The 21,536-nt window shown below is 45.7% G+C and overlaps 1 protein-coding gene across 1 annotated transcript in view; it reads left to right on the plus strand.

Annotated features, from left to right (window-relative positions):
- Window positions 1-21,536, plus strand: part of GSKIP (GSK3B interacting protein) — a 299,217-nt gene that overhangs the window by 146,142 nt on the left and 131,539 nt on the right. The window contains exon 3 of the mRNA XM_078660123.1: window positions 1,748-1,813. Within this exon, the coding sequence (XP_078516249.1) occupies window positions 1,748-1,813 (66 nt within the window). The remainder of the gene's footprint in view (window positions 1-1,747; window positions 1,814-21,536) is intronic.

Genomic DNA, 21,536 nt, shown 5'->3' on the forward strand with positions numbered 1-21,536 from the left:
GTGAGAGGTTTAGGGTTCTGCAGACCTGATTCATAAGGCGTAATACAAAAGGCGTCCCCTAGTCAGTGAGGATCGCACATGGGAAACCCACCCTGGAAAAGGATTCTATCAGCTTATTGGCTATGTTGGAGTAGTGGGTGTCTGCAAAGGGAAAGCGTCTGCATATCGTGTAGAGTAATCATCTATAACTAGAGCATATTGATTAAACTAACTTGATTTGGTTAGGGGCCCGATAAGATCCATTCCCAGTCAATTGAATGGCTTCCCTATAAAGGGAAGGGGCTTGAGGGGAACTCGAGAGGGTCTGCATGCGTTCTTTCGTTGATAGACCTTGCACTCCTGACAATATTTCTTTATTACAGCATAAATTCCAGGCCAATAAAAGTGGGTTTGAACGTTTTCTGTTGTTTTAAGGGTCCAGGTGTGGCCAGCCATGAAATGTGAAAGTGCATAGAATAACATCTGGTTACGGAATGTAAGGGGTACCAAGAGCTAGGGGGGGTATCCTATGTGTCTGTTCCTATAGAGTAAAGCCTTTTTAATGCCATACTGGGGAACCTATTACTGGGGTTAGTCTTGTTTTTTAAGGCTTCCTGCCAAGCATTCTGTAGGGTAGCGTCATTTAATTGGGCGTGTCAGAAACTTTTATCTAGGGTCCAGGGTTCTTGCGTTATCAGGGCTGCTGAGGGTCACATTTTCCTCCCTAGGGCAAATATTCCTTATGGTGGTTAGAAACAACTGTAAGAAGTCTGGGTTGTCTGTCCCTAGTATAAGATCTTCAGGGAGGTTTTGTAAAACCCCTACTACGACACTTGAATTTGGCCCATTTAGGGGAGTTAGTGAAACTTTAACCACTTGGTAGATTCAAACGTCTCCATGTATGCACCGGATGTTGACTATTTCCCCAGGGAGTATCTGGGAGGGCTGAATCAAATCCTCCCGAATGACAGACTGGCGACACCCGGAGTTTAACAGTGCAGTTACCCAGCGACCATTAACCTGTACACTTACATAGAAACACGACCTTAATTCCTGGGTGTAGAGAATGGACCTGGGAATGTAGCTAACATCCATTGTTTTTTTCTGTAGTGTTCTGGGGGGGGACACATGCCGGCGATATGGCCTAACTTGTTGCAGTCAAAGCATTGGGGCCTCCTGTATATGGGGTTCTCCGACTTGTAAGTTAGTATATTTGGGGTTTACTCATTGCCTTTATGGGTCTCCTCTCCATTTTCCCTTATGAGGAGTTTGTACGGTGGGGATTCTCGGTCTTCCTAAGAGAAATCCAAGGTTGGGCACAGGAAAAGGTGGTAGCCATTTCTACGGCCTTTTCTACTTTAAGATGGATGTGTTGGCGTAACCACCTCTGGGTTGCAAAGGTCAGAGCTTCCAGATTCCAGACATTATTCTTGATAAATTAGGCTCATGATTTATTTGTTACTATTATCCGCAGATTTTAGCCACTTGTTGGATGCCATTTTCAGCTTTAAAAGAGCGTTTTAGGGTTATCACCGGGGACTCCTTTCTCCTTCCGGAACCAAACCTGGTACGACTTGGCATCCATGCCCAGGTGGTTCCAAACAATTAGTTTGATCTCTTCATATGGGGTATTCGCGCTTGCGTTGGCTACCAGAAAGGCCAAATAGCCCACTTTCCAACAGGCCAACCACAGGCTTCAGTTTCTGTGGAACTTTATGAAGGTATGGTTACAACAAAAGTAACAATTCCTCCTTCTTTCTTCCTTTAGGTTGCTGCCATCGAGGGGCACCAGGCATGTCCCAGTTCCCCCTCAGAACAAAGAGAACTGCCACAGGTAAGTGTTTTGCACACACTATTACTGCAAGGGAGAGCAGCATTAGGTCTTACCCCATCACCACGTTTGTATCTCCTTAGGTAAACTTCACTAGGCATCGCATAATAGAACTTGATGGCTTCCAGCAACCTTTTATAAGGCGTATTAGAGATTTAGCTCCAACTAAACAAAAAAAAAAAGCTCCATCTTTAAATGTAAGACAAGTGCTTGGCTGCATATATGTCAGACCTCGTACCACGTACTTCAGTGTGGCAAGGACTTTTCTAGGGCCAATATACACACTACACCTTGTTCCCCAGATGATTGCTCTCTGCTTGGCCTCCCTTCCTCCTTCTGACTCCCCGAAGATGTGAACATACCTGGGCTAGCCACACTCCTCCAGGAACATGGCTCGTGGAGACGGTGGCCTCCTGGCATCCTCAAATTCTCCTTGAGTCTCGAGGCTTACTCGCTCTGGATGACACACATCTCTGCTCCTCTTGGTTTTGTGACCAGTGGACTTTTCTCGTCGGTCTTTGGGATCTGGCGTACTTACTCAAATGCCCCCATCTGTGTCACTTTTGTTTTTTCAAAAGAAAATGGTGCATAGAAGGCCAAATGGTCCTTAAAAAAGAACTATTTATCAGACAAAATTGTTAATCAATTAGACTCTGGCAGAAAAAAACTAAGCTAGATAAATGTTGGAAGGGACATGAGTGAAAATTAAGAACAGGTTCATTTATTTAACAATACTAGTTGTTTGGATTTATAGATCCAGTGCTTACATAGAAGTGAAAAAGAATGTGATGTGGTAGAAGAAGTATAAAAACGTACATCGCATTGACAACATAAGTAAAACTCCTTGGTACAAATTGCTTAAGAATAAAAGGAGTTTTAGTTGTAAGGAGGTCAATGGCGTTTCGATCTCAAGTAATTGAGATCTTCATCAGGACAAAAGATGTGAGCAAGTTGTAATCAAGCGAGCCCACGAGTGGCTAAATGAATCATAATCGAATGTGGCAAAGCACAAGGTTGAAATGAGCAAAAGAGAATTAGTTAATAGCTGATGGAGGGAACCAAGTGAAAACTGGAAGTAGATAACCGGACTGGGAATGAAGCCCCTCAGAATTATCGGTAGTCATGAAAGGATATGCACAGCTGGAATGGCCTTTTCATGACACGACGGGCAGCCGCTCAGTCTGCATCTGGTAGTCTTGCTATGCCTGATCCGTGAGGGTAAGTGGCCGAGGAGGGAAGGAGTCCACTCAATAATATTGGGAGACACCGCCAAGTTGGTGCTGGTGAGGTTATTTAGGTACCGCTGAGTCGGTCTGAAATCGAGACGGGCAGCCGCTCCGCCTGAGTCCGGTGCTCTGCGTCACTGACATCTCCGTGCTCATTACCCCCTTCAGCTGGGCTGGTCTCCTTCCTTATTGGTTCAAGAGAGCGAATGAGGCTCTCCATAGATGTCAAGTGGTCATGGAGTTCCTGCCAGTTAAAGGGCCCACAGCCTTCAAATGCGGAGCCCTCCTGGTCTGAATAGAGGGGGCCTTAGAAGTCACTTGTAGCCCCTCCAGGGATAGGCTACAAAAAGAGAAGATAGTTGGCAATGTTGGGTACATGCCTGTGTGTCTTATCCGTCTCTTCCCCACTTGCCTCTGGGGAGAGACCTGCACAACACTCTCTTAAATTATGTGATCTGTTGTAAACCTTGACATTGTTTAGGAAAGGAGGTGTTTTGTCAAGGCAACAAAAAGGAGAGGATATTTCAGACTTCACACCTACCATGATGGCTGCAAATCATTACATGGATGAGTCTGCTCTCTTACAGTTCGAAGTTTCTCAAGGATTCTTGAGTGAATGGCTCAAGTGAGAGCCTACTGACAGACAATACAAGTTTCGAAAATAGAGGCCATTTGCCCCATATTCCTTATTAAAACAGGAAGTGCTTAGTTGTCCTCATAACGCTCCCATAGCCGAGTCAAGAAAGACATTGGATTAATTTAACTGATATGTCTGGTAGCCTGCAATATAGATGAGTGTCAAATAATATGTGAAATCTTGATTAGAATGAATGCAAGTTAAGATCATCAACTCCTATTGGCCTTTTACAGCTTCTTCCCACACCATCCAGGCATTGTTGTGTTATGTTAATAGATTTATAGTTGAACTGTCACTGTCAAAAAACAGACAGTGGTATTTATTGTGGTGTACTAGTACACTAAGCTTGAACATTTTTTCCTCTGGAGAAATGAATTACAGCAAAGCTTGTTTGTATGTATATTTCTTTAGACTATCTTTCAATGACAACACTCGCCCAGCACACAGAGGCACACAATTTGTTGCTAAGTTTTTGAAAGAACTTCTACAGCGTTTGGAAACCATTGTTCCACCAGCTATCACCTGTAGTCTTCGGGTCAGGCAGAAAGAATTAATCAGGGCATTGAACAGCACTTATGCTGCTTTCTTATGAATCACCAAACGCAATGGGTGCAATGGCTATCTCTGCCAGAGTTTTCATATAACAATTTCCCGAAACTTTTTTGGGGACAGTCTTTTATTCTTTTTGGTTATCATTACTTATATTTTCCCAGCTGGTTTTTCAAAGACTATATTCCCTCTGTTCAGAGCTTTCTACAAACAATAAAGAAACAAGAGCATTTTCAAGCTGTAGAGTATGTAACCTTATCTAAGGCCTTCTGTATACGGTTTACTGACTGGCATTGTATTCCAGCTCCTTATAAACAAGGTTATCAAGTGTACTTATCAACCAGTTCGTTATCCAGCCTTGGATCCCCCTTAAATTCACCCCCCAATTTGCGGATCCTTTTTCCACCAAAATGAGGGTAGTGACAATGGCTTTACAATCAGAGCTGCCTAACTGATGAAAGATTCATGATGTATTTATAATCTAGTTTGGTCTCTTGCATTTCCTGTCTCCCAACTTCCTATTTGCTCCTATATTCCTACTTTATGGCGGTTTATAATTGTTGTGTGTTAGTTGTCCATGTTGCAGGTATTAACTAGTGGTGCTCTGATTCCATTTGGTTTCTTGTAGTTCATAGAGTTTGCCATAGCCTGACCATATCACAAGCAGGTATATGAACTTGTATTCTTTAGCGGACTAATATATCATCAACCTTCTGTGCAACATACTAAAGCAGACACATTGACTCCAGAGTGTGCTTATTACTGGAAGAGACTAGATGAAGGCCCGCCTTGAGCTAAGAACTGACTGCACCTATTTGTTAACAAACTATGCCCTCTCTTTGTTCCCTCCATTCCCCTGGAGTCTACACTAGTGAGCCTTCTGGTGCATCCGGGGCAGTCTCTATAGGAAGGGTAGGATTTGTGGCAAATGTATCTGTCAGTTTAATCATGCATTCTTACTGGTTTGATAGTTATCTCTTCTGCTGGAGTTGGTGCCAAAGGTTCTAAGAGGGTTCTAGAATGAATAATAGCAGCCCCACTTTTTTATGGTTGGTTATAAACTTTGTAGAGCATTGCAATTACCTAATGGTATCCTGGCAGTATGGAAAAGAAACTACATGGGTGAAAAATCATGTCACTTGAATGAGCCAGGTTTTCGAAGTCTCTTTGAACTGAAAGGGGCCAGAGATATTCCTAATAAAGATGGGAAAAGAGCTCCTACATTTTGACACTAGATAATAGAAAGACCGACCTCTTATCTAGCAATGTTCAAAATGGGCCGTGCATTCTCGGTTAGTGGAGATAGAAAGCAGTATATGGAAGGAGCGATATGGCCGGAATGTATGCTTATAATAGATAGGTCCTCAACTGTGAAATTCTCCAAGAACTAAACATGTTTGACCAAAATTAATTACTTATAAGAATCCAACTAAAATGGGATTAGACAGAAGATGTGGAAGGTAAATTTAGGATCAGTCGGGCAGCCACATTTTTTCAATAATCTGAGGAAGATGGATGAGATTATTTGGTGTTTCTAGCTAGAGGGAGTTTCTATGGTCGAACCGGGAAGTGACTAAAGAATGTATTAGTGTCTCCTTGGTGGATTCATAAAGCAGTATCAGTATAATTACCTGCTTTAACATTCTAAGAATGTTAGAAGCAAATGTCAGCAATCTGATTGATTTGTTTATCTAACAGTAGATTCTGGTCCATAATAAAGCCTACATTGCTTGCAAAGTCGCCTGGGTCCGGAGTAGAACTAAGCTTTGTAGAATACTACATAATGGCTTGTTTAAACAAGCATTTGCAATGCAATAGATCTCGCATTAGGAAAGTTTGAGCTATTGGTATTGTAAATTACAAATGTTGTATTTATGTTTTGTTTTTAAAAATAGCGAAATTAATAGCTTTGTCATTTACAATGCCAATAGTTATAACTTTCGCAAATGTGACACCTATAGCATTTGTAATGCAATAAGTGTTGTATTTACGTGACTTACATGTATTGATATTACAAATAACAATGGCTTAATTTTTTTAAATAATTAATACTTAAATAAAAGTTATTGTAATTTATAATGGCAATAGCTCAAACTTTTGTAAATAACTTTTGTGAAGATTATGTTCAGTGTATTTTATTGTGCCGAAAATCCAAGAACAGAAGTGAAATAACATCTTTTTGTTACATTTGTAATAAAGCTTGAAACATTGAGAGAACATATTTGAACCAGCTGTTGTTGAATGGTTGCACAGATTGATGCTGTGGTGGCTCTGAGTATTGTCAAACGAGTGATGCTGTGGTGTTCAGTGATGCAGTTGTAACGCATAGTTATGTTGTAGTGCCCCTGATTGATGCTGTGGTGGTGCTGACTGATGATGTATGCTGTTTTGTTTTGCTATCCTATGTTTTGTTTTGTTATGCTATGCTATGTTTTGCTATCCTATGCTTTGATTTGTTATGCTATGTTTTGTTGTGTTTTGTTATGCTATGCTGTTTGTTGTGTTTTGCTATGCTTTGTTATGCTATGCTTTGTTACGCTATGCTATGTTTTGTTGTGTTTTATTATGCTATGCTTTGTTTTGCTATGCTATGCTATATTATGCTATGCTAAGCTTTGTTTTGTTATGCTATGTTTTCTTATGCTATACTATGTTTTGTTGTGTTTTGTTATGCTATGCTATGTTGCTATGCTATGATATGTTTTGCTATGCTATGTTTTGCTATGCTATGTTTTGCTATGCTATGTTTTGTTGTGTTTTGCTATGTTTTGTTATGCAATGTGTTGTGTTTTGTTATGCTATGTTTTGTTATGTTATGCTATGTTTTGTTATGTTATGCTATGTTTTGTTTTGCTATGCTATGCTTCGTTTTGCTACCCTATGCTTTGTTTTGCTATGCTATGTTTTGTTGTGTTATACTATGTTGGTTGTGTTTTGCTATGCTTTGTTATGCTATGCTTTGTTATGTTATGCTATGTTTTGTTGTGTTTTATTATTCTATGCTTTGTTTTGCTATGCTTTGTTTTGCTATGCTATATTATGCTATGTTATGTTATGCTATGCTTTGTTGTGTTTTGTTATGCTATGCTATGTTTTGTTATGCTATGCTTTGTTTTGTTATGTGATGCTACGTTATGTTTTGTTCTGCCATGTTTTGTTCTGCTATGCTGTTTTGTTGTGTTTTGTTATGCTATGTTTTGTTGTGTTTTGTTATGCTATGTTTTGTTATGCTATTTTTTATTATGCTATGCTTTGTTTTGTTATGTTATGCTGTTTTCTTCTACTATGTTTTGTTCTGCTATGCTATGTTTTGTTCTGCTATGCTATGTTTTGTTATGTTATGCTATGTTTTGTTATGCTATGTTTTGTTGTGTTTTGCTATGCTATGTTTCGTTTTGTTATGCTATCCTATGCTATGTTTTGGTGAGGGTGAGAGAGGGTGAGAGAGGGTGAGAGAGGGCGAAAGAGGGCGAAAGAGGGTGTCAGGGTGAGGGTGTGTGAGGATGTGTGAGGGTGAGGGGGTGTGAGGGTGAGGGGGTGTGAGGGTGAGGGGGTGGGAGGGTGAGGGTGTGTGAGGGTGGGGGTGTGTGAGGGTGGGGGTGTGTGAGGGTGAGGGTGAGTGAGGGTGAGAGGGTTGTGAGGGTGAGAGGGTGTGTGAGGGTGTGTGAGGGTGAGGGGTGTGAGGGCTGTGAGGGTGATGGTGGTGAGGGTGAGGGGGTGTGAGGGTGAGGGGCTGTGAGGGTGTAAGGGTGAGGGGGTGTGAGGGTGAGGTGGTGGGTGAAGGGCTTTGATGCTGTGAGGGGGTGTGAGGGTGAGGGGGTGTAAGGGTGTGGGGGTGAGGTTGAGGGGGTGTAAGGTGTGAGGGTGAGGGTGTGTGAGGGTGAGGGGTGGTGAGGGTGTGTGAGGGTGAGGGTGTGATGGTGAGGGTGTGATGGTGAGGGTGTGATGGTGAGGGTGTGAGAGAGGGTGAGGGTATGTGAGGGTGAGGGGGTGTGAGGGTGAGGGGGTGTGAGGTGTCTGAGGGTGAGGGTCTGTGAGGCTGAGGGGGTGAGGGTGAGATGGGGTGAGGGGTGAGTGAGGGTGTGTGAGGGAGAGGGTGGTGAGGGTGAGGGGGTGTAATGGTGAGGGTGTTATGGTGAGTGGGGGTGGGTGAGGGTGAGTGAGGGTGTGTGAGGGTGAGGAGGTATGAGGGTGAGGGTGTGTGAGGGTCCGAAGTAAATGGTAGCAGGGCAGACATCATAAGACAGAGAGAAACACAAATGTTAAGATATCAGAGCTCGAATGGGTTGTGAGAAGGTGGAAATGGGATTAAAGGAGAAAGGATGAAAAGTTAAGTAGGAAAGAGGCCAGAAAGGAGACACAAAGGAGTGGAGTGGGTGGCGGAAACAGGGAAAAGCAGAAAAGAATTAAGATGGATCCGAGAGGGTGCAGTGAGGAAACCTGCAGGTGGTTAATCCAATTAGTGAAGTAAATGAGAAACCTAAGAGCAACTGTATGGACTGCACAAAAATATTGTTTAAATTCCTTTGAAACAGAAATCACAGAGCTAAAATAAAAACATTGTATAGGTTAATTCGGAAAATGAAAGGAGAGTTGACTAGGCTAACGGGTAAGGGAATCTGGTAAAGGTGAAATGGACAAGGTGTCAAACATAGCAAACTGATTAGTTGAAGCAACCCCAATCCCACCATTTAATTTTACGAGAAGGGAAATGGGGAGGGGGGATATTCTTCTAAGGTAGTAAAGCTTCCAAATTGTAGAGAGTGTGTACTAAGAGGATTGCATGGAATGTGCTGGGACTGAGCAACCAGATCAAGAGAAGATGCTTGCGACAGACAGGATATCAGGAGCTGGAAAAATGCCATTACTGAACACCTGAACATTGCTCAACACGCCCGTAGGATTTCATGGGTGGGGGATCGAAAACTACTATTAGTAAAGGAGCATGGCCTTTAGTATATACGTACACGGCATTCCATGTTAGAAAAAACCTACAAGATACAGAAGCATGGTGAAAAAGAATCCATGAAAAGGCATCTGTGTGGACATGGGACACCCATTAAAAGCAATTGCGGACCAAATAATGACTTTTTGGAAACAATGCTTCTCTCCCGAGGGCAACTTAAATTTGCGGAGGTGTCTAGCTAAAGAGAGGCTGGTGGAAGGCCTGTGCGTGTGTTGAGGGCGGTCCCGGGAAGGCACACACGATTTAAGTCAGCGGGTATCTGTTCTATAACCGCACTAATGTAAGGGTATTTTAGGGCCACACCCCTGCACACCTGATCCTCACATTTACTACATTTTGCTTCTAGGAAACGGATGCTTGAAGTCAAGAAAAGTGAGATCACCTTTTCGAGTTATTCTCCAGTAACCTAGAAATGAGGGTTCTGGTGGGAGGCAAATGAAACCTGTCTGCCGATTTAAATAACAGTTTCTGAGAGATGCAGCTTTCAGGAGCAAAACAACTAGCGTACTAAAGACCTCCTTGAAAAATAACAGTTAAGAGTGCTGTGTGAGAATTAAAACACATGAGGATAAATATGAGAAAACGTGAGAGTCCGACCTACAGTGCAAGATAAAATGCACCGAAACACATTTTAACAAGTTAGCATGCTGACCATAAAATCACAGGCAGGCAGATCACTGCAAGGAAGCAAAGTAAAATAGAACAAGGATTGTGCGTGAAGGGAGGGGGGAATGCCACCAGGAAGGGAGGGGTGACAAATGGTGAGCATTTTGCGGCCGATTTGATGTTCTCAGTGGCCGCGCGGCTCACTGAGAACATCAAAGCGGCCGCGAAATTGCTCCAGGCTGCAGGCAGACAGATGGTGTGCGCAGGCCCGAGCACATGCACTGTGTCCGAGTCCACAATGGAGTTGGTGTTCTGATGTTTTCATATCTTGATGTCACTTTTGAGGTCACCCGTAATAGTGCCAACCTGTGTCAATTGTTAACAGGGTAGTGAATCTGATGCTTGCGCAATCTGCTTATTTCATAATTGCTACTAAAGAGGATGTCAAGGAAGAGTGGTGTTTGGTACTGTTAATGTTCACTGAACACCAGTCACTGAACTGGAGCACATAGAACGAAGGCCCATAAAAACTGATGACAGGCTTAATTTCAAACAACATTTTAAATATTTCATTAAGTCCCGTTCGCTCTCTCACTTGCTTATTAAAAATGTAATTGCAAAGTGTAAAATGCCCAAAACGTGTATAGCTATAATAACAGAAGGAAACCCATTTAGATTTAACCACTCTATAGCTGTATGTAGTAGAACAGACCAGCAAAGGCTAGAGTTGCACAGGATCAAACAATTTGCTGGTATAGCTAAAATTCTATCTTTACCACTTCCATTTGATGTGTTGAAAGCTGCTGGCCCCATTGTATGGGCCCTGAGGGACACGTACATTAACCCAGGACGTCTAGTGGTGCATGTAGCAGCATGAAAGGGCAGATTAAATATTCAGAGCAGGATAGAAGCACGTTCTGGAGGAATAACAGCTCTACTTCTCAGATTAGTAAAAACTGTCGAGGCCCGGAGGTGTAGGCGATATGAAAATAGAGTCTTCATGCGCAAGCATTAACCAGATGCGGCCAGTGATTGTTCATGCAGTGAGCTACAGGACCCTTTTATGGTGTATTTAAGAGGCATTAGTTAAAGAAATTTGCACATGGCACCGGGACACCAATGCGAGCTTCTCTGCAATTCCACACTGGCTGCACCTACAACCAGTGATTAAACACACACGAGAGGAAGGAGATTGGGATGAAAACATTCAGCGCACGAAGAGGGCGGAGATGGAGGGATGAAACATCGACACAGGAAGAGCGCGTGGGGATGCGATTAAAGAACAACATGAGAGAAGTCGGGGCAATGATTAAAGAAAGACAAGGGAGGGGGCATGATTAAACAACACACAAGGGAACAGGGGGGATTGGGGAAAAGAACCAGACAGTGTACGAGAAGGGCGGAGGTTGAGGAACTGAAGGCACATGCACTCTCTAGCAATACATGTGGAAAAGTGTTTCACAGAAGCTTTGAAAGCAAGCACCCATTTTAAAAACGCATAGAGGGGGCGGGGGATTAAGCGCGTTTCTCATGTTAACACCGCAAATCGTGTGTTTTCGCAGAAGCATTGAAACAATGCACACATTTTCAAAATGCATGGGGGGGTAGCGCTTTTATTACGTTAAGTTAATTGTTCTACATTTAAACGCCACATCATGAGAACAGAATAAAAGCGATATAGCATTTTTGCACCCCAGCAAGGAACCTTGGGGTGCAAAAAATGGGGGGGCACCTTTCGCAAAACAATTTAAACCAAGCACCCATTATCAGAACACATGGAGGGGGGAGGGTAGGGGAGGGGGGGGCAGCATGGCAGGGTAAAACAACAAGGGAGCGCTGGGAGGGGGGCTGGGCACGCAGGAAGGAGAAATGCGAGTCACGGCCGGCCGCCACGAAGTGTGAAGCAGTGGGCGGGGAAGCAGATCCCTTTGAAGCTCTCGGAGGCCGGCCGTGAAAACAAGCAATTAGGGGGAGGAGAAGGGAAGCCAGCGCGCACTGCGCATGCTGGGGAAGCCTGTGGGAGGGAGGCTGATGGATGGCTTTGAGGTGGGGAAATGCGCGTGCTTGTGATTTCATGTGAACTGTTGAAAATCCGCACTCGCAATCCGGATGGTTTAACTTTGTGGTTTCACCGCAATAGGTCTCTCTACGAGACCTAAAAAGATAAGAGGGGGTGGGGCCAAGCCACGAATGGAGTGAGACCTGTGCTATCGAGTCTCCGCTCCACTGCGGCCTGTTCTAGCTTATCCGCCATGCTTTGAGCTCACCTGCAGGCATAGGAACTACGACCCGGTTGCTGGAATCTAGTGGGGACCCCCAGACACCCTGGAAATTCATTGAGGAGCTTCTCAGGGCAGATCTGCTGCCCCGCTTTAAGGCTGCTGTGCCACCCTAGGCTGCAATCTTGGACCGCGCAGGCGGAGTCGAGTGGGAGAGGACGCATCCACCCACCCTCGCTCCTCGGAACAAAGGTACCTCTAGCCTGGGTTCCGGCACTAACCCCACAGACTCTCCTGGGGCTGCTGCTGGGGCGGGGCACTACCCTGCTGAAAAGGAGGATGGTTGAAGCCCCGGCAGGGTCTGATGGCGGGCCCGCCTGCTGGAGTCCGTACGGCTGCTTCACCAGTGTCATGGTGCTGGGAGCGGGCGCACTTAATCTCTGACCCAACAGAGGCCGCCTTGGAGACTTGAAGACCCGCCTCTCATCTCTGAAATTGAAGAGTGACTGTGGCTGGTGGAGCTCTCTGCGGCATCCTAGAGGGATGAGGTCGGGACCGGCCCATGTTCCCCTCTGCGCCCGAACCTGGCGACGGGCCTGGGCCCATGGCTCTCCTGCTCTGCTGATTGGGGCCCTCCTCTTTACCTGCTTCCGCTGGACTGCCCTGCAGCAACGACATGTCCACCCACAGCGAATGCAGAGGTAAGGGGGATCGGCTGCGGGAACCAAGCAATGGGGCTCTCCACCCCCTCCCTTCCTGGTGGGCTTCCTGTGAATCCTCCTGGGAAACTGGAGCCACACTTGACTGTCTGCCCATGGGGACATTTGGTGATCGGCGCTGAGCTGCTCTTGGCCTGGGGCGCGAAGCGAGGGTGCTCTGCTCTGGCGGGGAGGCTCACTGCTGAAAGGGATTGCCCTCCATGAAGTTCCAGTCCCCTGGCACATGAAAGTTCTACAATCCGGGGTGCTGGCCATAGTACCATGGGGTTCTCCATCACAGGCTGGAAGTGCTGCATGCCTGGGCCCATGACTTTTCCTGCACCATTGACAGACTGATTGGGGCCCTCGTCTACGCCTGTATCTACGGGCCCACTTCACTTCTGTGTCACAGCCACATACTCTGGTCTCTGAGGTAGAGGGTATCGGCCTCGGGATTCGCAGAGTGGGTCCTTGCATCCCCCCACCTGCTCTGGCCGTTCCACCTGTAGGCCTCTTCTTGGGACCCGGAGCCTGGCCTGTCTGCCACTGCGGAGATGCCTTATTTTATACAAAACAAGGGAACCCAAAGGTATAGCACTAGGGACCTTGGGCAGTAACGTATTACAAAAAACAGGGGTCCCTAGTAGTTCAGGGATCTTTCGCAAAAATGATAGACATACGCTCAATAGTATGTATGACCTTTGTCCAGCCGGACAGGAATTTTAATTAAAGTGATAAGCAAGAATAAAGAGGATTTTTTTACACAGTGGGTGCAGCCAGCAACCCACAGGGGACAAGACAAAACAAGGGGATGGGGTTAGAACGAACAAGGCGGTCTGTATACTAGTAGTTCAGTGAACAGACAAAAATACATTTTAGAAGCATCATTGTATACAATTTATACTTTTCATTTTACATATGACGCTAAAATGTCGACGACGTTTCGATGCCTATTGTGAAATGAGTGGCATCATCTTCAGGACAGAGAATAAAAAGGTTTGTCTTGAATATCTTTAGGCAATTTTTTACCAGATTTAGGTCCAAACATTGTTTATTTCCAGGGGGCGGTGCCCAATATCAAGGGAAATATGGTCGGGTACTCAATTATCTGAGCATTTTCCAAGCCAGGGCAAGATAGCCTCTTCATAGGAGACAGGACCGATCGTGTCTCATTCCTGGTTGGGTTGCTCGATGGCAATTCTGGGCTCAGATGGGCGGGGATCGCAGATGCCTGCCGCGATAGGCGCCGCATGGCCTCCACCATTGTACGCTTGGGTAGCGGCATGAGACTGCCCAACACTGGAAAGCCAACGGGCATCTGAGGTGGGCTCCCTTCCGTGGCATTGCTAGGCCCCATCAACGAAAATCAATTGGTCTGAAGTATGCAGCTGTTGCGTCGGGGAGACTTTATCTGAAGGGTGAGGGTACGGCGAGCCAAACCCTGGGCCTGGGGACGACTCGAAGGATGGGAGAGAGGCACTGGGAGTAACTGCATCTCTGGGTCTCACCCAGGGCTCTTCACCTCTCTCCGGCTGCACGGACACTAATTCACCGACAGGCTGGTGAGGAATGTTGGACTAGGGCAGTGCTACTGAAAGTAGGGCCCCGGGGGCGCTTGCAGCCCTCTTTAACTTAATAAGCGGCCCACTGACGAACTGTAGCATGAGCTGCTGTTTAGTTATTGAGCACCAACATTCAGAAACAAATGTTAAATAAGCGGGCAAGAATTTATTATCCTGCAAATAAATGCTTCCCCATTTATTTAAAACATTTTAGACCTCCTTGAGCAATCATTGACCCACCCAGGCTCCTTACCACCACCATACTGGCGTCAGTGTGGCCCTCGGTCACACCACAGACCGTACTTTGTGGCCTCTGGGCAAATGTTTGTGAGTACCCATGGCCTAGGGGGACCATCGCGACAGCTTGGTGGGCACAGCTGGGACCCTCCCTCTCAGCCAAACTGCAGTCTACGCCTTGCCTTCTGCCACTTGACGCTGCACACCTCGGGTCGGAGGACACCCTTATACTCCTGCACTAATTCCTCCTGGGTTTTTTCCGATCTCCACAGAAATCAACAGGACCGCGTTGGGCACCCTGGGCCTTTAGCCCACCTGCCTCGTGCTGGCTCTTCTGTGGAATAGATGTTTCCCATCCCTAAACACTACTTGATTCACAAACGCAGCCAAGGCTGTCCCTCTGGCCGCTGGGTTTTGAATCGCATGGAGACTCCCCCGATCAGAGACTGCACTGCAGAGGACGTCCCCTTGGCCACGAAGGACACTTGGGCATAGTAAAATGTAAAAACAGAGTGAAAGACAACTACTGGTGGCCGGGTGTAAGCATAGAAGTAGAAAGGATGGTTAGAGAATGTAGCACGTGCTTACACTCAGACAAAACCCAGATAACTTTCAGACCACCTCTCCAACCCATCACTTGCCCAAATATACCTTGGGAAAGGGTGGGGGTGGACATCATGGGACCCATACAGGAACATGATGAACAACGGTATATAATTGTCATTATAGACCATTTTACAAAGTGGCCTGAAATTAAGTTCACTACCAGAGCTGGCTCAAAAACTGTGGTAGAGTTCTTAGATGGTGTATTCATACGGGAAGGGCTCCCCAAACAAATTGTTAGAGATAATGGGCCACAGTTTGTATCAAATACCTTCAAGGCATACATTTCAAAATCAGAATCAAATAGTACACAAACCCACATCAGTGTACCACCCGTCAGGTAATGGTGTAGTGGAACGCTTTAACAGAGTCCTCAAGGGTATCATACAACTGGCCAACAGCAACAGGTTGAGTTGGAAAAGACAGCTCCTCAAGACCTTGTGGGCCTACAGAATCACACCGCGTGACACGACTGGGCACAGTCCATTTGCGCTCATGCGAGGTAGGACACCACTCACCAAAGACAACGCGGGGTGGACTTTAGCAGCCAAAAGAGTGCACTGGTCTGCCGACCAAGTTAGGAGAAGGGTTGAGCAAGCACAATATGGTGTCAAAACCCAGTATGACGCAAAACACAACTGCAAGCCTGTGCAGCTCACTGTAGGAGACATGGTAAAGGTAAAGGAAAGTGGACACATAGGGAAAGGGCAAGATAAGTATTCCCCGCCCCTTAAGGTAAACGAGGTATATTGTAATTCTGCTCTTTTAAGCGATGGAAGAGGGTGGCACTTCTCCGCTCTCTCCGCGTGCAGACCATCTCCAGTGAGCACAGACATGACACCCCCTAAAGATTCGAGCAGTGAACAGGCTTGCACCAGAAAACATGGCTACGCACTCTTCTGACGGTGAGCCAGACCTTGGAAACGTCAACCCAAGAGTTGAGACACTAAACAAGGCGACAGCCACAGCTATCCAGAACACAGCCTCAACTCAAAGCACAGACACAAGTAGGGTAGTACGATTATTGCCCCCTATTCCTAGAAGCGATTGGTCTCCCCAGATTGCTACAAGCAGATGTGGTAGGAGAGTGTTGCCACCATTAAAACTCAGTGACTATGTTTGTGATTAAGCCTAGGCTTTTGTCTTATATGTACTGTTCAGCGCTATTGTTATATTTTTCCCTTATTTCCCCTTCCTGCCTTACTCTCCTTCTCCCCTTCTGTTCTACATTCCTTTGGGGGAGGATGTATAGCCTATTGTGTCCATTACTGGACACCATATGTTTCCTTGCGCGTTGTCCCTGCGAGGACACCGTACGGATGTGTTATCACCAGCTGTCCGTTATGTTGACAGTTGACAGCTGGTGACCGGGTGAACAGCTGCTTCAGGTTACGCTCCGTGCCGGAGCCTGTGTTGGCCTATATCAATACGTCACCGTCAGCAGGCTGTAGTGGTGCCATTTAGCAGGCCGGCTCCTCTGTTCTGTCCTACCGTCTGTCAGATGAATCCACCTGAGATGCGGATATATATATATATATATATATATATATATATTTATTCGCCTTATTGTTGAAGTCTGGGTGCAATCTTGTCACGACCTGTCCCTTCTCTCTGTGCTTTCAGTGCAGACACGACGGGTGGGACAGCCTGTGAACGCCTCAGGGCATGGACGGGGGTACTCAGAGGGTCAGAGGCTCGGGGGCTTCTCATGTAGCGCTGGCAGCGGCAATCTTTTTCCCGTCTTGTCTGCTCTCTGGATCACGGACCTTCTGCTGTCATGCTGGCCGGCGTTAGAGCTGCAGCGACGGCCATGCGCGGGCGTCTGTCTGGACTTTCCTCGTGACTCTGGCCCATGCACAGGGTGGCCACCTTCCTCCTCAGCACGGCACTGGCTGTTGTGCTGGCAATTGGCCTAAATGAGCTTCCAGGCAGGCTACCTTGATCCTCCAGTCTAGGAGGCGGTGACCGGGTGACACGAGCGGCTCAGTCCTCTCCACAGTCATGATGTAAAGAGCGGAGGAGGCAGTATAAGTTTAAAATAGGATTTAGTTAAGTTAAATCCAAGGACCCACTGGAGCACAAACCAAAGCGTCTAGATCAGATCAGCTCCAACCGCTTCTCTGATCTAGAACTCAGGTCCACAACAACATTCTCCATTACATGTGTAACATTCTTTAATACATATGACAATTCCATAAGTGACATCAATGACAATGCTGGAAAGAAAAGAAGGATATTACCACATGTATCTTTTCCACAAATAAAAGAAAATAAAAAAAACAAAACAAAAGAAAAGTAAAACAAAACAAAGAAAGATTAATCCAAAATATAATCATCAAATCTCTTAGGCAACTTAACACATCTTTTAAGAGAAACCTGTGAACCTGGAACAGATTAACTAGTACCAGCATCACCATCAGAAACAGGAGGACCCAAAATAGGATCAGACTCTGAACAAGGAGTAGAACCAAGACCATCACTGGAACAAGCAAACTGTTCCTTCCGTAATGGACCAGAACAGGAATCATCAAACCAAACATCTTCACCATCTTCCCCTTTATCAAAAAAAAATTATTGACCAGGTTCAAGAACAACCACAGAACTTTTGCTCCACCACCCCCTGCCCTTGAGAAAAACAGTGGAATCAGAACCTTGTTCCACCTTAAAAGGCTTACTGAACTTGGACATACCTTTGGGTGTGTGAGAGGGACTAACAATCCTAACCCAATCACCAACCTTCACAACCTTGCTCTTACAATGATGAAAATCATTGTGATAGAACTTTCCTGACATCCGTGCAGAAGTGCTGTTATCTCGAGCTTTAGAGATAGAAGACTCAAAACTCTGTCAAATTGCTCTTGTTTTTAAGTTGAGGCAAAAATAAGGATCTAGCTAGTCTACCTCTCATAAGACAAAAAGGAGAAACCCCTGTACAAGAGTTAGGAGTCAGATGATAACTCCAACTTTTGTCTTTTAAAAAGTCAAAAACATCCAAATTACTCTCCAAAGCAGTTTGGATCCCCTCTTTAAAAAATCTGTTGGCCCTTTCAACCTGACCATTGGAACGTGGGCTATAAAGCAGACACTCCAAACTTTTTAAGAAACATTTCCATTTTGTTTGAAATGAACTGAACACCATTGTCAGACCTAATGGAAATTGGTGCCCCTTCAATCCTGAAAACATTGTCCAGGAAACTAATAACCACATCAGTACTAGGATGCTCCACAAAAGAATAATGTAACCATTTAGAAAAGTCGTCAACGAGAACAATTAATAATCTATTTTCTTTGCCAAGACAATCATAAGGTCCTGAAAAGTCAATAGAGAGCCTTTCCCACAGACCTGTAGGAGCTTCACAAATTGACAACGGTTCAGTAGAAACCTTCCAGTGCTTGTCAGACCTAACACACACCGCACAGTTATTGACAAACTTCTCAACAGAGGTATCCAAACCAGGCCACCAATAATACACTTAAGCAACCTCTTAGTACCTGAAACACCAGGATGTCCAGAATGTGCTAATTTGATAATCTTCTCTCTGAGACTACCTGGTGGAACAAACAACTCATTCCACAACAAAATTCCATTTTCAATATATAACTCATTCGCCACTTGTGCAAAACTTCTCAACGATGATTCAATACTTTTAACAAATCCATTAACAACATAAGACTTGACCTTAGCTAACAAATGATCTCTACCAATATGATCATTCCATTCATCCTCATCAATGCCGAAATTGCTTGACTCTACAGCATCCAAAGCAGCCACAACACACTCCTGCTGATCAGTGACTTCATGACAAGAATCATCCAGTGGAGGTAACCTAGATAAACAGTCTGCAGCAAAATTCTTTCCACCTGGAATATGCTGAATCTCAAAGTTAAACTCCTGCAGTCTCGCTATTAATCGAACCAACCTGGAAGATGCTCTACCACTCCTCACGCCATCCATCATATAGACCAACGGCTTATGGTCCGTCACCAAAACAAAAGGCCTACCCCATAAAAAATTCTTCAACTTCTCCACAGCCCACACACAGGCTAAAGCCTCCTTTTCGATTGTGCTATAATGAACTTCGGCACCTCTAATCGCTCTTGAGATAAACGAAATAACTCTCTCCTTGCCATTAACCATCTGCGAGAAAACAGCCCCCAATCCAACCGTGCTTGCATCCACAGTTACAAAGACTTCCCTTCAGGATCAAAAGTTTTGAGACCCGGAGCACTAGCGATAAGCTTAATCACACCCAGAAAAGCTGAATCATGGGCATCAGTCCAAACAAATTTGGAACCTTTCTTTAATAGTTGTCTGAGCCTATCCCATCCTCGTCGCCATTGTAAAGAGCGGAGGAGGCAGTGTAAGTTTAAAATAGGATTTATTTAAGTTAAATCCAAGGACCCACTGGAGCACAAACCAAAGCGTCTAGATCAGATCAGCTCCAACTGCTTCTCTGATCTAGAACTCAGGTCCACAACAACATTCTCCATTACATGTGTAACATTCTTTAATACATATGACAATTCCATAAGTGACATCAATGACAATGCTGGAAAGAAAAGAAGGATATTACCACACACGGGTGGCCACAGACAGCGCGCCGGGGGTTCCGCCTGCCGGGCTCATTTCCTCCCTCATGAGGAACGATGAAGCAGAGAAGAAGGCATGCGGGGTTAGCTACCCGCCTCGTTGCCAATGTGGTGTTGGGCCTCAGGCCCACATTACGGAAATGATGGACACAGACACCAGGTAACGTAGTGCAGTAACTGGCCACAAGCACCAGCACCTGGGCCCATTTATTGGCAGGCTCACATCACTCGTGACGCCTGTGAGGGATGCGTGTGGGAGCGTAAGTGTGCCCAGCCCTCAAGGGAGTGGCTGGGAAATACTAAAGCCTGCAAACACTTAAACACTAGAACGTATTGCAGGACACTACAGCAGCCACTGATTAGATTGCAGCCGATCCAGTGAAAATTATCCTGGTGGCTGGGTTGTGAGGGGCCCTAATACCCCATTCTATATTTCACCAAGAGCAACGGGATAAGAGTCCCGATGTCCTTGCTACCATTAAGGGTTATGGTGGCACCCTTGCTACCCCCTTATACGCGACTGATACAGTAGAGAGTGGCGGGACTGGAGTGGGATGCAACAGCAATAAGGGCCAACTAGAAACCCACTTCGAATCTGCCAACGGAAACCAACGCTCCTTGCTGTAACGCCCTCTGCCCACTTTTCACACCCAGCCACCATTGAGACCGTTAAACGCGAGGAAGGGAACAGGTTGTAGTTACCAGGAGTGCAAAAGGTGTATGTACTGATACCCATGCAAGGGGTGAACCGCTATCTACACTCCAGTTAATGCCATTTCCCACTACTAAACCATTGAGCAGGGAGCCCACTTTCTTTACTGGCATTGTCACCGTTTTGTCCTCTGGGCTCTTAATCAGAGTCACCAAGTGACCGTCTCTAGTCTTTCCGCTGTAACCTAAGCGAGATAAAGCACAGATGTGAAACGTTATCGGCCGGAGCCTGGCGTACCGGCTCCTATGCGGCCGGTGTGTCACTCCCGGAGCAGGGAGACAGCTTCTTGGGTGTTTCTTCCGGGGAAGATAGGAGACTTTTTCCGGGGCGGGTCTTTTTCCAGAACGAATACTTGGCAGCACATACTACACCCCTTCCTGGTGCAGTCCCTGCGTCTGTCAATCACTCGCAAACTAGTTTTCTAATTTCTTCAATTTGCCATCAGTTATTGAACTCTGGGAGTTGGTTAGACACAGAGGCAAAGCAGAGGTAATCGATTTTACGGTCTTCATTGGGCAGTGTGAGGTGAGTTCCCTTTCGGGAACGTTCGGCCTAATTCTCGTGGGTGTTTTTTATTGGCGAATTGGGCACTTCCCTTACGTTTGCTGGGTGGGTTGTGTTTGGTTTCTGGTAGATCTGCTCTTGCACGCTTCCTTGCTCTTATCAGAGCGTACATAGCGTTAACCTACACACCGACTGCAGTGAACAGATTTGCCCTGGTGAGATTGCATCCCTATCTTACTGTCATCTCACTGAAGGCAGTCGGTTAGTGAAGACGCACTTTTGAGGTTGACATACCATAATCAGTAAAAACAACCTCACCTGCACTTTTTAATGATACCAGCCGAGGACTTAATAAAAAGTTTTTGTTTTTCCCTACGAGCCAGGTATCTTTTAACCATCACTTTTCACCTCACCACTCACACATAATTATTCCACACACACCCACACATAGTTCACCTTAAAGTGCTCCTACGTAGTCGTGAGTCGTAGCACGCCGCATTCCGTAGAGGTTTGCGAAGACCCCGATGATGAAGCATGACACCAAGGGGCCTGTTGGTGTGTGAGGGGTATTTAAACAACACTGGTTGCTCCCCACCACTGTAGGGATCACCGATACC

The sequence above is a fragment of the Lissotriton helveticus genome, chromosome 9 (assembly GCF_964261635.1).
Source record: "Lissotriton helveticus chromosome 9, aLisHel1.1, whole genome shotgun sequence".
Classification (NCBI taxonomy): Eukaryota; Metazoa; Chordata; class Amphibia; order Caudata; family Salamandridae; genus Lissotriton; species Lissotriton helveticus.